Source organism: Salvia hispanica, chromosome 1 (genome assembly GCF_029641045.1).
Source record: "Salvia hispanica isolate PSC_SH4W2 chromosome 1, Shi_PSC_v1, whole genome shotgun sequence".
In the NCBI taxonomy this organism is placed as follows: domain Eukaryota; kingdom Viridiplantae; phylum Streptophyta; class Magnoliopsida; order Lamiales; family Lamiaceae; genus Salvia; species Salvia hispanica.
Window position 1 is genome coordinate 37,557,151 of NC_142692.1, and position 16,470 is coordinate 37,573,620.

Below are 16,470 nucleotides of genomic sequence, written 5' to 3' on the forward strand. Positions count from 1 at the left end.
GTCACTCATCAAACTCCTATCCAAACTCCCAATTTATATCAACAACAAAGTCATTCAATGAAAGAATTTAAGATCAAAGCTCAGAAATTAAAAGAGAACATACCTTGTGTTGATTGACAGCTAAGCACATGAATAATCAGTAGAGTACAAAGAATTTGATTAAATGGTGTGAATTTGAAGTATGTGTGGAAGAATTATGTGGAGAAAATAAAATAAAAATAGAGGGAATGAGGTTTTAGTTTTTCTTTTTCTTTTTTTTTTTTAAAGATTTTTTTAAGGAAAAAAACGAAAATAAGAAGTAAAAGAATAAAAAGGAAAAAAAATGAGAAAAAAAAGGTAAAAAGAAAAGAATTTTTTATTTTAGTTTTTTTTTTTTTTAAATCAGCTTTACGGAGGAGAAAACTAATAAAGACAAGGGAGCAATCAAATGTTTATATCTCACCCACGCCCCACAGAACATATCAAATGTTGTAGCGGATAATTGCATCTTCCATACGAGCGTAGAGTAATCCATTGTTGCGCTTCGTGCTCCTTGCAAAACAAATAAAAAAAAGAAAAAAATCAAAACAAAACTACACAAAATATTACACTCCAAATTAGTATTATCAACTATTCTACAATATCAGTTTAAAGCAATAATATTCCCCGGCAATGGCGCCAAAAACTTGATGCACTATTTATTAGCACTAAAAATACCTGCAAGCATACATGGTAGATCTAGTATAGCTAAAGGTCAGTACCGGGATATCGAACACACGGAATAAGATTGCAACTGACTACCATATACTAAGCATCATATACTATCTAGAGACATGGAGGTTTTGGGTTGGTTTATTAAACTAGACAGAAATAAAAAAACAAATAAACGGAAGCATAAAAACAATGATACAAAGCAGGCGAATGAATGTAGAATTTTAGGATTCAAAACACTATTGACTTCCTTGAATTACGATCTCTAGAGTTATTAAGTCGGTCACTTAACTAGATTAAACCCTCTTCCGAGGTGAGAAATCTGTAGATTAGGTGTAATAATTGAAGTCCCCTTCTAATTCTTAGACTTAACTCCTAAAAGATTGTAAGACCAATGACCTCACGTGAAACCTCAACTCTCCCGAGTTCTATTGCATTAAAGTGTGAATTATCCTTTTTCCAAGTCAACTATTTCGTCTCCCGAATACTCTAATCAACTCTAATATGTATTCAAGAGGTAGCTAATCAATTGAATATAAAAGGCACAAGGATAAATCAAATAACTGCAAGAGCTAACAAGGAAAATCAATTTAATTCTTCACCAAAAAATCCACAAAAGTTGTTCTACTCATAGACAAGTAAAAACTACAAATAAAGTACGAGACATGAAAGAAATAGATAAAACCCAAGGTTGAATCTTCAATCTTCAGTCTTCTCTTGCCTGGATCTGCAGAGCTCCGCTCCAATGGAAGATGGATGAATTAAATGTGGATGATGGGATGGAAGAAGGTGTAGAGATGGAGAAGGATTGGGGGCTCTGAGATGATTATTATGAATTAGGTTTGGATATTTATAGGTGGAGAAAGGTTTATTTTTAATGATTTTCGTGCCCTACAATAAATGGGAGAGATTGGGCTTCACAATATAATAATTTCTTTTCTTCCGTGAATTTCTGCCTAAATTCCCGTCAGCTTTGACTGCACTGCGCAACGTTCGTAGAATAGACATAACTTTCTCCACAGAACTCCGATTGAGACGTGCGAGATATCCATGCGAAGATATTTCGAAGACGAAGAGAATAGTATGAATTGAGAACTTATTGGACTTCAAACTCGCTGGCAGAATGGGCTCGAACAGAGGCTACTGCACCTTGGACTTTTTGCACCTTTTTTCTATCTTTTTCTATCATTTATCAACAAACACATCAAAAGTACCAAATGTATAACATATGAAATTTAAGAACATAATTTGCATGATTGAAATTTAAAATGAGTCAAATCTAGCTCTTAAAAACATGCAAAATCCGTGTTTGTCAGTCCTCCAATAGACTCAATACGTGAGGGACCCCAACAATCCATATGAATGTAGTCAAGTGTCCCATTTGTACGATGAACACCCTTCTTTGGAAACTTGTTGCGATGAAGCTTCCCCAACACACAGTGTTCACAGAAATCAAGTTTCTGCACCTTATGGCCCTAAAGAAAATCACGATTCGACATGATTCTCATGCCACGTTCTCCCATATGACCGAGCCTCATATGCCACAGCTTGGTCATATCCTTGGTTGCAACCTCGGATGATGCAATATCAGCAGAATTTGCCACAATGGAACCTCTCAGAACATACAAGGTACCCCGTTTCAAAGTTGTCAGAACCACCTTCGAACCTTTCAAAATACGCATTACTCCACCTTCACCTTTGAAACTGAACCCCTTACTATCAAATGTACTCAGGGATATCAGATTCTTCGTCATCTGTGGAACATGCCGAACATCGTTAAAGGTGCAGAAGACCCCATCATGAGTCCTAATCCTGATTGAGCCGATGCCAACCACCTTGCAGACAACACTGTTGGCCATGGTAACATTGCCTCCATCTATCTGCTCGTAAGTGTTGAAATACTCCCTGTGAGGACATAGATGATATTACGTTCCAGAATCCAAAATCCACACATCATTACAGTGTGGCTGTTCATCCGCAACCAAGGTCAATTCTTCTTCCGAATTTGTGCCATCAGGTTCTGCCACAGTCGCAAAACCGTTAGCATCTTCATTCTTGCCCAATTTCTTCTTTATCCTTGGACAATCAGCCTTCCAATGCCCTGGTTCTTTACAATATATGCAGATGTCATCTGTCTTAGAGCCTTTAGGACCTTTTGAACCTTTTGAGTTCTGCTTCTTCTGTCCGAATTTCTTCTGTCCTTTACCCGTAACAGATAATCCCGATGGCAGATCTTCTGTGGCTGAACTCGTTGCCTGTTAACGATCATCTCTGATGTGGAGAGCAGATCGAACATCCTCCAATGAAAGAGTTTCCTTGCCAGTCATAAAAGACTCAACAAAATTTTCGTAAGATTCAGGCAAAGACACAAGCAAAATTAAAGCAGCATCCTCGTCTTCTACTTTAACTTCAACATTACGCAAATCTAGCAAAATTTTATTCAAATTTTCCAGATGATCCCGAAGGGGCGTGCCTTCTGACAGGTCCTAAGAGTGCAGTGCAGGTTTGTACTGTGATATGTGTCACTCGATCTAACAGGTCCAGAGGATTCGACTAGACTTCAGAGGCTAGAAGATCATGAAACTTATCAGAAAGGGGTCGTTGGGTGCACTCCGTCCCTTCAAAAACCTCAACCCACCATACTACAACTTAGCACAGGGATGTAAAGGATCGATCCCACGAGGACGAAGGTGCTACGAAACTGCATTTGAGGATGTTTTGGGAAAAGGGGTTGGCTGCTACCACGCAATTTTGTGGGTCGAGAACTTAAGACTACTGGGTCTGAGAGATAAGCGAAACTTTACTCTACCTACTGGGTCTAATAGATCAGAAGAACTTTACTCTACCTACTGGGTATAAGAACTGAGAGCATACGGAACATACATGACTTAGAGAAACTGAGATATTTTAAAGTTCTCAAACAGCTGAAGTAAACTTAACTAGAAAGGTTTTCCTAATTTGGACAGACAAACATAAAGCAAAAAAGCAAGACAAGTTTCCTTAAACTACCAGCGTCTGGAAAAGCATGCAGAAAAGTAAAAGAGACAAAGTGGATCGTACTGACAGGTCTAGGAGACATGCAGAAAAAGCAAAGTACATGCTGAAAAGTACTGACATAAAGCAGATCTGGTTCTAACTACCAACAACTTCATCTTCTTCGGGAATCAAACGAGAATAGCAGAGAAAACAGAGTTCTAAACACCAAGAAGACAGAGCAAACTTTAGATCTAGACTTAAAACAAGAAATTGAAGCCTAAACTAACAGATCTACGCCACTGGACCTAAAGGGTGCAAAGAACATAAAGTAAATAGCCATAATCATGCATAATGTAAACATCAAGCACCAAATATACGAAACTTCAACTCCGAAACACCAAGATTTAACAAATCCAAACATCTCCATGTGCAAATCTCCAACCTCCAACAGCAAACCAACAGATCTCAGCTCCAAACATCCAACAACAAGCAAAGAACAAAAGCTAAAAGAAAGAGATGATCGTAAACTCAGAGATATTCAACCAAAAGCAAACATAAACTTCCATAATAACTAGAAATAGGTCTGAATCCAGTGGATCAAAGCAAGAAACTAGAGTTGCGAAACTTAAAAACCAACAAGGTACTTAACGAAAGCAAATAAAATTGTTTCTTTGCCTCCACAAGGCGGTGTTACACAGCAAAATAACAATGACGACGATGAGAACCACGGTGGCCAGAATCCTCCATGTCCAAGTGCGCAGCAGTCGAAGATGAAAATTTGAAGTAGGGAACTAGAACTAGAGCTAGCTGAGCGTAGAAGTGGCTGTTCACGGATGTCTTGTTCTTCAAGGTCGAGCTCTTTATATATGTGAGGCTCTGATCCCTAGGGTATCCCTCTGGTGATTTTACGCCCTTGCCCTTGAGTAAGACTCTTTTAAAATAATCTGCTCTCGCTCCATTCTGCTCCTGTCGCCAACTTTTGATTCTCCCAGGTCCGAACGACGACTTCTGATTTTGCTTCAATTTCATCTCTTTTGCATCTGCCAGGTCCGGTAACAGCAACTCCTGGGTCCGGCAGATTTACTTCGCACTTGAACTCAATAACGCACATTAGCGCCCTAAATGCACAGAATTTTAACCCTAAACCGATGCATGAAACGAGCCTTATCACCTTCCTGCATGCGTAACCGAAACAAACGTTGCTTCAAAAGCAACTTGTTGGTTAGAGACTTCGTCATGTATAGACTCTCCAACTTCGCCCAAAGAGCAGCAGCCGTCTCCTGATCCGCAACTTCGATGATAACATCGTCACACAGGCTCAACATGATGGTCGAGTGGGCCTTTTCGTCTAAGGTTGTCCACTCCTTGTCATCCTCTATAGCCTTTTTTTGTTTTGAGCAGCTCCCACAAACCATGCTGCTTCAGCAGGGATCGCATCTTGATCTGCCATAAACCAAAACTATTTCTCCCGGTGAATTTGTCAACCTTCACGTTCAGAGCAGACATCTCGATTTACCAGACAAAACCCTCGCAGCGGAATTCAAAACCCTAGTTCGAAACCAAGGCTCTAGATACCAGTTTGTTATGACAAATAGGGCAATTGTGAATCGAGAAACAAAAGAACATAAATAGACACATAATTTACGTGGTTCACCAACATTGTGTTGGCTACGTCCACGGGTAAGAACGGAGAACAAATTGTCTTATGACTACGGTTTTTCAGATACAGATTGGATATGTCAGATCACAGAATTATGTGCTCTACTCCCATATAAATAGGCACACAAAAGACAGACTGGGCCTAGAAAACATAATCCTATCCCAATTAGGAAACCTAATCCTATACAAATTCAAGACATACTAACAAAAATATTATAGTAAAATATTACTATTGACATCTTAATTAATTTAAAAGGCCTTGAGACATTTTGGTAGTTCTTTATGAGTCATTCAATTGGGTTCGGTGATGGGCCAAACATGGACTAATTAAAAATGGAGTGAACTACATAAATGGTACCTGATTTTTCACTTTCGTACGTAAATGGTACCTGAGCTTTATTTTATATCGTTTTTGGTACATATAAATCACATTTTTGGTACCTGATGCAATTTTCATCCCAAAATGCCCTCTAAACAAATACATATTTCCATTTGTGTCATTGAGGTTATTTTGGACATATACAAAACTAACTACCAAAAGTGATATTATAATATCTTCTCTCATTCTTCTCACTATTTATACTATTATTATTAATCAATATTAATATTATTATTTTGATGTTATAAATTAATAATTAGTTTATTTTTTAATATCATTCAAATATACTTAATTATAATTATAGTTATAATTATATTTAATTATTGTAATAATATTATTGTTATAATACTTAAAAACTAGTTATAGTTAATAAATAATTATAGTATAATTATTTAAATTATGAATCACATAATAATATTATATTATTAATATTATTATTTTACATTAAATTAATAACAAATCAATATAGTTTTAATAAAAATTTAAAATTGTGAATTGCATTCATAATGATATTAAGATTTGAATATTTTTAGTTATGTGTTTAATGAGTATAAAATAATTCAATAAAATGAATATGTTTAACCTAATATGAGTATAAAATGAGTATAAAATAAGTATAAAATGAGTATAAAATAATTCAGTAAAATGAATATTTTTAGCCTAAAATGATATAAAATAATTCAACAAAAATTATTTAATTGATTTAATTATTTCAAATAATTAATTTAATTAGGTGTTTTGTTCTTGATGTATATTATGAATGCAATTAGATGTATACACTAAAAAGAAAGAAGAAAAAGAAGGGAAAAGAAAAAAGAGGAAACATAAACTAAGGAGAAAAAAAAAGAAAAGAAAGGAAGACAAAATACTAAAAAGAAAGAAGAAAATGAAGAAAAAAAGAAATAAAAGAAGAAAAAAATAATCATATGTTTGGTACTTACTATTTAATGGAAATTTCCAAAAATATACCATACCAAAAAAAATCACATATGTGGTACCTAGGGTTATTTTTGTCACTGAGTACCAAAAACGATATAAAATAAAGATCAAGTATCATTTGCATGCGAAAGTGACGAAATATCATGTACCATTTATGTAGTTCACTCTTAAAAATAAGAAAGAGTAATGTTTGCTTAATCGCATGCATCATATGTTTGGAAGTTAAAAAATTGTAATTCCAAATTGAAAAATGAAAAATAAATCAATCATAATAATCTGGCGTCCATCAAAATTTACAAAAACTAAAATATTATGTTTGTTTTAAAAAAATTAAAAAAATGAAATGGGCTAGAGTTAAATTTGGGAGAGAGGTCCGAGAAGGGATGTGTTTTATGCGGGTGAAGTATGTATTTTATGTGCGGGGAAATGGTTTTTGCCAACTCCCCAAAGCGAGTCAATCCAACTCTTGGATGGACCAGAGACTACTAAAAATGAAGCTTGCATATCGTATTCGACGTGAGGATTTTCAAGTGCTACGTCAATTTTTTGAAAAATTCAATTTTTCCAACTGTTGAAATACTTAAAAATTATAGCAATAGGTTGTCGATCGCTTATATGAAGGTAGTTGAGTGCATCGATCGTATGCTCCAACCCCCTTCAAAAGGGCTCTAAATGGCCCCTGTCCGGATCACCTACAACTTTTCCTACAACATCCCTTACTCCACCTCTTACAAATATAAATAATGGGTCCACCATCATATTTTATGTTTGTGAGGGGTGGAGTAGGGGATGTGGTAGGAAAAGTCGTAGGTGATCCGGAATAAATGGCGCACCCACAAATCTTAAGAGATATACTCGCATGCATTCCAAAACATGTAATAACTATATTATAACACCCTAATCAATGTTTAATGAGCCTATTTAAAACTTAAATCATTATAGTATTTTTTTATGATGTATATACATCTAAGAAAAAGGAGAAATAAGGACAAGAATACCTACAAAGCTCGCGGCATATTCTGAAAGCACCAAACTTATGTGCCGTTCACCTTGCTTGCCTTGTACTTTTGTAACTATATACTACTCCTAAAATATTAAAATGTTTTATTAATTCATCATGATTAATGCATATACCATTGAACAAAAGTTCACCAAATAATTAAACACACTAATAAACAGTAGTAATAAGTAATGATATATAAAGTCAATATTATCATAATCAAGCATACAAATGTGAAATATACAATTATCAAAATAGGAATTGTTTAAAGAGAGAAGAAAAAAAAAAGATTAACAAAGCGGGAGTAGAAATTGCTAAAGAAAATCTCTTAAACAGAGTTGCCACCTCTAAACCAAACAGTACCTTATTCTCTCTCTCCACCAAAAACCCCTTCCTCAGCTAACGCCACTCATGCCGGAGGAGACGACGGCGATCGACTACGTCATGGAAGCGGCGTCCGGCCCCCATTTCTCCGGCCTCCGCCTCGACAGCCTGCGCTCCGCCGCGCCCTCTCTCTCGTCCCCGCGCGCTTCTGCGCCTCTCACTCCGCCGTCGTCCGCTTTCACCCCCGCCGATTCCTCTGCGGCTGCGCAGAAGCAGCCATTCGTGATCGGTACGTCTATTTTTTTTAATCTACGCGGCGGTGTTGGAGAAGTTGTTTTTGAATTTTGTTTTTTTGAGTGCTGTTGCCTGATTTTTGCTCTCGGAGCAGGGGTTTCGGGAGGAACGGCGTCGGGGAAGACAACTGTTTGCGATATGATTATTCAGCAGCTTCATGATCATCGCGTGGTGCTCGTCAATCAGGTTTGTTTGTGTGTGTGTGTGCGCGCTAACTGTTTCTATTGATGCTATTGTTGTTGTTGATCTTCATTAGCATATTTTGACAAGCAATTGAGATCTCAAACTTTTGATTTATCCGTTGCTATTTGTGGAAGTGTGATGAGAATTGTAGTCAGATGTGGCTGGGCTTTCAATATTAGATTACTGAACTTCAGTTGATTTCAACATCTAGTTTTTCTGAACTTGAATTTTCTGGAAATGATCTTAGAGAGGCTCTGTACATCTAACTATATATTTGTATATACATATCGTGTGGCAGAGTAGCATTTATAAAGCTCCGAGGTATAACAGAGAGAACTATTGCTATCAGTTAGATAAATCCCCTCTTTTTCCTTTTTTGTGCTCTGTTTGTCCAAATTACCACCAGATAATGAGACTGACTTCGCATCTAACAGTCGATTACTATCTTGGTTTTGTTGAAATTTATTAAAACATGTAATCCTGGTGTAATGCAGGATTCTTTCTACCGTGGCTTAACTCCTGAAGAGTTGGAATGTGTGCACGAGTACAATTTTGATCATCCAGGTACATTACTTCATGATCTCGAACTTAACCTTTAACTGAACTCTTCTGTAATCAACCTATTATGCGGCCTCTACATTTGTGAGAAAACTCAATGCCTATAAATATATCCTTGCAGATGCTTTTGATACTGAGCAGCTTCTTGAATGTGTGGGAAAGCTAAAGTTGGGACAGCCCGTCCATGTCCCAATATATGACTTTAAAACACATCAGAGGTGTTCGGAGAGTTTCCGCCAGGTAGACATCTAGAATGGTTGCCTGCAAATTGCGCTTTTGTTTTAATCTAAAACTTTCCTTGTGAATGCTTAGAATTTGCATTAAACATGGTACTACTGAAATAACAATATGCTGAATGTAGCTGGTATGTAAAAATGTAGAGTATCTTTTGTTTTCCCAACATGAAATTCCTGTTATTCCAGGTGAATGCATCTGATGTAATCATACTGGAGGGTATCCTTGTTTTCCATGATCAACGAGTAAGAAACCTGATGAACATGAAGATTTTTGTCGACACGGGTGAAGTTTGAATTATCTGTTCTGTATTTCATTTATTCCTAGTTGAGCTATACTTACAATTATGATTACATTAATTAAATTCAGATGCTGATGTGAGGCTTGCTCGTAGAATAAGGCGAGATATAGTGGAGAGGGGTAGGGACATAAACTCTGTGCTAGAACAGGCAAGCCTCCCACCCACCGTATTTATTTCTTGAATGCTTAAGATTAATGTTTTTCATTTATTTTATGCCGTGCAAAGATCAGGTCACCAATTTCTTGAATTCATTTATTATTTTTTGGGCATTTATTTGAGGTCCCCCATGTTCTGTTTGTCTACCTCAATTTTTTTTTAAATATTTCCTAGATAGAAGCACATGGAGACTAATAACTTTAATTCTTTAGTTTGGAATTAAACACTACTAGTTCTTTTTCATCAATTTGTACTTTTTTTTTACTTACAACCTTCATAAACATGTTTCTTTGACGATTATCCTTGTTACAGTATGCGAAATTTGTGAAGCCTGCTTTTGATGATTTTGTTCTGCCATCCAAAAAATATGCTGATGTAATTATACCTCGTGGAGGTGACAATCATGTTGCAATTGACTTGATTGTTCAACATCTTCGCACTAAACTTGGGCAGCACGACCTGTGTAAAATATATCCAAATGTCACTGTCATACAGTCAACCTTCCAGGTATACTTTCTAGCTCAGCCTTGTTATAGATTTCATTCTATCTTGCAAGCAATTGAATTTTACAAGATAATATGTTCCCTCCAACTTAATGTCAGATGTTTTTTAGTTCAGTTCTCTGGATTTGATGAAATGAAAGGAAAATGAGTGATTATGACTGGGCTGTAGCCTGTAGTAGAGCTTCATCTTTTGGAAATGCTATGAACACACTTAAGTAATAGTAACATCTAATTTCTGTTCATGATAGTTGATAATCAAGGACTTAATAGCCACTTTTCTTAATGTCTTAGTGCTGTTAATCAAACAACTGGATTTGGGACTTGTATCTGTGAATCTTATGAGTATAGTTTTCCTTATTTGTAGCAGCCTTTATTTCTTTCAATTGGATAATTGTGATAATTATGAATCTATAGACTTTGATGTCCGTGATTTTGTCATATGTGCTACAGATTAGAGGTATGCATACCCTGATTCGAGACCGAGACATTTCAAAACATGATTTTGTATTTTACTCTGACAGGCTTATACGTCTGGTAATTATGAACTCTCTTGATTCATAACATTACTGAATTAAGTTCTTCCCAAAACAGAAGTTTGATTATGATATTTCAGGTTGCGGAACATGGTCTTGGTCATTTACCTTTCACTGAGAAACAAATTACCACCCCGACTGGTATACTTGAGAACGTGATCTGTATTTTGTGTGTGTGTGTGTGTTCATGCATAATCCTTTTTGTTGTTGCGGGTTTGGTGCCTCTCGTTTTTGTGTTCAAGTATGCAGTGGTTGCGGACGTCACTAAATATATTATGGAAACCTACTCTATTGCAGGGTCGATATACACTGGTGTTGACTTTTGCAAGAAACTTTGTGCAGTTTCCATTATTCGGAGGTAATACTAAATGACTGTGTAGAATGCTCTGAATATGTCAAAGTACTGAAATAAATTTTCTAAGAGGGTAGAGCTTGGATTGGTGATGCTTACCAGCAGAATTTAGTAAATACTATATAACCTATGTGTGATATCTCATGTATTTCAATTTCATCTTCACCAGTGTCCACATTTCTTACTTACTATAGTAGTATGGGAGTGTATGCAAACTTTCCGCTAATCTCCTTGGAAATGAGATCATAATATCATCTTATCTTTCACTTGTATTTTCTGCAGTGGGGAAAGCATGGAAAACGCATTACGTGCTTGTTGCAAAGGGATTAAAATTGGGAAAATCTTGATCCACCGTGACGGTGACGATGGGAAGCAGGTTGCATTTCTGTTGCTTCAATCTCCTCATAGATTAGTGTGTACTAGAATGATAGCAAAATCTTGTGAAATGTTATTTTCCTTTCTGATTTCTCTTGCATAAACAGCTCATATACGAAAAACTTCCTAATGATATCCGTGAGCGCCATGTCCTCCTCCTCGACCCTGTCCTTGCTACAGGTAGACAAATCTACTCATATTTATCGATAATTGCTAGTAGTTGGTAATGATGTTTTCCCCAAAATTTAGCATAAAATATTCTTTTCCACCAGGTAACTCTGCTAATCAGGCGATCGAGTTACTCATACAGAAAGGAGTGCCAGAATCTCACATCATATTCCTAAACCTCATATCAGTGAGTCATGTTCTTCCCTCTTGTACAAGAAACTACTTTATCATCTAGTTCGGAATTTCTTATGAACCCCGTGTGTGTATATAGGCACCCGAGGGCATACACTGTGTCTGCAAACGCTTCCCATCCTTGAAGATTGTGACATCAGAGATCGATGTAGCCCTGAACAAAGAATTCCGCGTGATACCGGGTATGGGAGAATTCGGCGACCGTTACTTTGGCACAGATGATTGATCGTTGCTGGTCGAGATGTAGAGACAAGCCTATCGTCCGTATTTTAAACTGTATATTGTATTAATCCATGTTTGTTCTGTTCGAGCACGAAGCTTTTGTACTTACCCTTTCTCAATCAATGCCTTTTACCAGTGGATGTATTTTTCTAATATGCTCATTTTTATTTCAGTTTTTTTCTATCATGTTTGGATTTTATTTTTAGCTTGTTATGACTGGACAGTATTGGTAAGCGAAATTGGGAAAGTTTCATGGATTTTAATTCATGCTTTATTACATATGAAACACTATTATGCTTCTCAAAGAAAAGGATGTAATCTTGGTATGATACTTGTATGAATCTGGACAAAAATAGGGGAAAGAATCTCAAGAATATTATCATGTGGCGTGAATTGAAATGGTGGAGAGTTGGGAGATGTGATCAAAGGCCCTTCTTTCCCTTTGAGCTGAGATGAGGAAACACATCCAAAATGTTGTGAGCTATCAAATCTTGCCTTGTCAAGATCCCAACCACAGGGAAAACCTACAAGTTGGCCAACAACAGACAGGTTAGAGTTACAATTTTCTTAATCAAAATGCAAGATTTATTTAGTTGTTGTGACTTACTCCTGCAGCTTGATACTTGGGCAGTACGAGCATGTGCCGGAGCCCGACTTGCCTGAACAGAACCAGGGCCTTGGCCACGGACATGCTTTCGACCACGGTGTACGGAGTTGTGTTGGTCAAGGGATGCAGGTCGACGTACATGTCCATCTCGTCCTTGGTCACAGTCACCTCCTGTATGGTGATGCCCCTTTCGGCCAGGTCGATGGACGTGAACTCCTTCCGCACCTCCCAGTCCTCTGTCCTACGTTGCTCGGGCCGGAACCACTTCTTCTTGAGGGCTAGTACAAGGTGAGCCCTCAATATCATCCCGTGTAGCTCATTGGCGCTGTTTGGAGACGAACCTAGTGGCGGAGAGACAGTGATCCCGCTGTCCACAACTGGGAACCCGTTGTGTGTCGTGTTTTTCAGGACCTCGACTATCCGTCCCACCCTCTCGACCCCGCTGAGGGTGACGACTGGTGGCTTGACATCAGTGAGCTCACCCACTGTTATGTTCCGCATCCATGTCTCAGGGTGTGCATCCAAGAAAGGCAGCCCTTTCAGCTCGAGGATTATCTCATAGATGCTCGGGTTGAAGCAGTCCCCGACTGTCTTCGAAATGAGCAAGACGAGCATTGTGATGGGGAGCAATAGGAGGTTGTTGGTGAGCTCGAGGAATATGACACAGAGGGAGACTGTCATTCTCATTGAACCAGCCATGAGGGAGGCAGCTCCAAGAACCGCGTATAGCCCTTGATCGATCTTCGTGTAGGGCGCCATGGCAATGCCGAGCATACGCCCGTAGGCCGACCCCATCAAAATGATGGGGAGGAAAAGACCAGATGGAACAGCAATGCCAAAGGTGATTAGCCCTAATATGCAATACAATGCAAAGAATATGGCCAGGGAAAACATGTTGAATTCCGATGGAGTGTTTATGGAGAAGATGTTCCTCACTGCGTCGTCGTTCGTGGTGAGGAGAAGCGTAGCGAGATCGTTGTAGTGCCCTTTAGGGCAGTTGAATTGCTTGAAGTTCCCTTCCCTGCCAGTCGAGGGGCACGAAGAGTCGAGCGGATCACAAGGCCGGCATTGTGCAAGGAACGGGAGCCCGTAGAGGCACACGGACGTGAAAATCGAGACGCTCAACGCGAGGACAAGCTTATGCATCTTTCCCTTCCTGTAAAACAGGCACAAGTGAGAAAAAACCAGAGCGCTTCTTGCCCTAATCAAGAGAGGGAATGGTGATCATACTTATTTATGACATTGTACACTTTGAGAACTTGGTGGAGAGCATAATTGTAAAGGCTTCCCAAAAGGCCACCAAGAATGCCGATCACGGCCACGGGGATGAGGTCGAAAGCATGATACCTGACCTCGACCCCACTCACGTCAAACATGATGAGCCCTCCGTGCCCAAACAGCCCACAGTAGCCCGACTTGCAGACCTCAATCGCGGCCCTAAGCACCACCACGACAACTGCTGCACTGAAGAAGGTCCTCCACAGGAGTGCACTCCTCCACCACGTAGCCACCTCCTCGAGGGCGAATAGGACCCCACCAACTGGTGCCCGGAAAGCAGCACAAACCCCGGATGAGGAGCCGCACGTGATCAGATCACGCCTGTCCCTATCGTTGTTGAAGTACCTCAACCAACGCCATTTGACCCGATAGTTGTCCGGCCCGCCTTGCCCCAGCAACGAAGCAATGCAGCTTCCAATGTGCACAAGAGGCCCCTCTTTCCCGAGATCTAGCCCGGCAGAGACAGCTCCGATGCTTCCAATAATCTACAATTCAAGGTAATGTATATCAGATCCCTGCTTCTATTCTATATTTGATGATCATAATCAAGAACATTCACACATCATTACATCAAACTAGTTGCATTCCCAATCATAAAAATACAGTAGCATTCCCAATCATAAAAACACAGTAATTATCATTCATCTCAAAATTTCATGGGAATTATTTGAAAAATGAATAGCACCAAACATATCAGGAGTGTCAACTCCATTGATATATGCTTTAATCACAGGAATTCTTGATCATGATCAACCACTTTGCACACAATATATCAAACTAGTTGCATTTCCAATCATATAGTAACACATAATTATCATTTATCTCAAAATTTCAAGGGAATTATTCAAAAAATGAAGAGCACCTTCACAATCAATGTTGTAGCACCAAACATATCAGGAGTGTCAACTCCATTGAGATATGCTTTGATCTCAGGAATTCCCGGGCCAGCCGCTGTAGGTGCAAATAAAACACAGAGAAGTGCAGCCACCAAGGTAAGAAAAAAATTTGCTCCAGCCATAACTAGAAATCCCATCATATATCTGCAAAAAAAACACATATTGATCCCCATCACACAACTTTTCTTACACAATCAAGAATCTGTTCAAAACAGAAGAAATAACTAACCTTTCTTCATCTATGTAATTGACCACAGCCAGAAGCTTGTATCCAGCTATATTCTCAACAGCAAGATTGATCAAAGTTGCTATCCCACCTGTGAGAATCCCAACCAAGAATGCCAGCAGCCATTTCATCAGTATGTATTGCAACACTTGAACTTTTGATCTGCTTCTCCAATCTTGCTTGAACAGATCATTCTCATTGATCCTGATACCAAAAGCCCACAACACAAATTCAAGGAAAATTCAAAACTTGTGAAGTTGAATTTCTGAAATTCTCAAGAAATCAAAGTGGTATTTTTTTCTTACTCATAATCCAAGCTCTCAATATGAGAAACCTTGGTTCCAACAATGGCGAGGGGGCTTGAGGAGAGGGTTCTGTTTCTCTTGAGGAGAGGGTGGTGAAGATCATTGCTTTCTGGGTCATTGAAATCATCATATTCTTGTTGATATCTTTCTGCTTCTGATTCTACAAACCTGTTGACCTCCTCCATCAGCTCAGTGGCCGAAGAGAGAGAGATGTTGGGAATAGAAAGTGCACTATTTCTTTTCCTCTGATATTGGAATATATATATACAAAAAAAAATAATGGTGGTATTGGGCAGTTAGTTATATTGTCTTCTTGCAAAGGATGAATGTGTTTTTGTGATTAATTCTGTTGTCGGAAAGCTGTCCCATAAATTTCTCCAAAAGGCTTTTACATTGGATGAATTTGTTGATTTAAAAAATCTTAACTGCAACTCTTCCTTTATTATCAACATAACACTTGCACCTTTTTAAATTCTATTTTTTGTATGTAGTGAAAATGATTGCTTTCAAGATAGGTTCAAATCCAAATAAATTGTACGCCAGTATTGATGAGGTAGATTGTTTGTTAAGGCTAGTAATCTATGACTTTGATTGTGCACTTGAAGAAGAAAGTTCATCATTCTAGCTACGCATATAACAAAATTACGAGGATATTGTTGAATCTATTTATATAACTATAAATTATGTTAGTACACTATGTTGATTTTGATTTGACAATAAATTAATGAAGTTGGATAAAATCTAGTAGTAACATCAGTTAATTGCTGCAACACATTTGTTTCCTTGAATTGTTGATTGCAAGTGGTGATGCTGTTTGCTCCATGTTGGAATTTTTTTAATATAATTGTTGTCATATATATGTCAAAAATAGTTCTATATTTACATGTTAGTGTTGACTGTTTCATAATAATTTCCAATTATTTAAATTTTGACCATGTGGGCATTTTGATCCTGCCAGATAAGCAGAACATGTGGATGAATCAAGTTGCGTGGATTTTCAGATCCAACGGCGGAGATTTAAGTGACCTTTCAAATGGTCGATGGGTCATTTTATCCAAAACTACAATAATTTAGTTTTTTTTATGAAGCCCAAATAAACATCAATCTCTACCACGTGTCA

At 38.0% G+C, this 16,470-nt stretch overlaps 2 protein-coding genes across 2 annotated transcripts; one reads left to right on the forward strand and one right to left on the reverse strand.

The window, feature by feature from the left end:
* Positions 1–7,944: 7,944 nt before the first annotated feature.
* UKL2 (uridine kinase-like 2) lies at positions 7,945–12,191 on the forward strand. Its single transcript, XM_089063021.1, has 14 exons — positions 7,945–8,256; positions 8,356–8,447; positions 8,939–9,008; positions 9,124–9,242; positions 9,425–9,521; positions 9,606–9,685; positions 10,006–10,200; positions 10,647–10,730; positions 10,810–10,870; positions 11,027–11,087; positions 11,364–11,457; positions 11,564–11,636; positions 11,729–11,811; positions 11,896–12,191. Exons 1-14 carry the CDS (start codon positions 8,055–8,057, stop codon positions 12,040–12,042), a joined length of 1,458 nt encoding a protein of 485 aa, XP_088919147.1. The 5' UTR covers positions 7,945–8,054; the 3' UTR covers positions 12,043–12,191.
* A 77-nt stretch (positions 12,192–12,268) lies between these two features.
* On the reverse strand, positions 12,269–15,661 carry CLC-B (chloride channel B). Its single transcript, XM_048127569.2, has 6 exons — positions 15,351–15,661; positions 15,049–15,249; positions 14,786–14,963; positions 13,876–14,408; positions 12,646–13,801; positions 12,269–12,562 (listed from the first exon to the last, which is right to left on the reverse strand). The coding sequence occupies exons 1-6, from the start codon at positions 15,533–15,535 to the stop codon at positions 12,461–12,463; spliced, it is 2,355 nt and encodes a 784-aa protein (XP_047983526.2). The 5' UTR covers positions 15,536–15,661; the 3' UTR covers positions 12,269–12,460.
* Between the last annotated feature and the right edge of the window lie 809 nt (positions 15,662–16,470).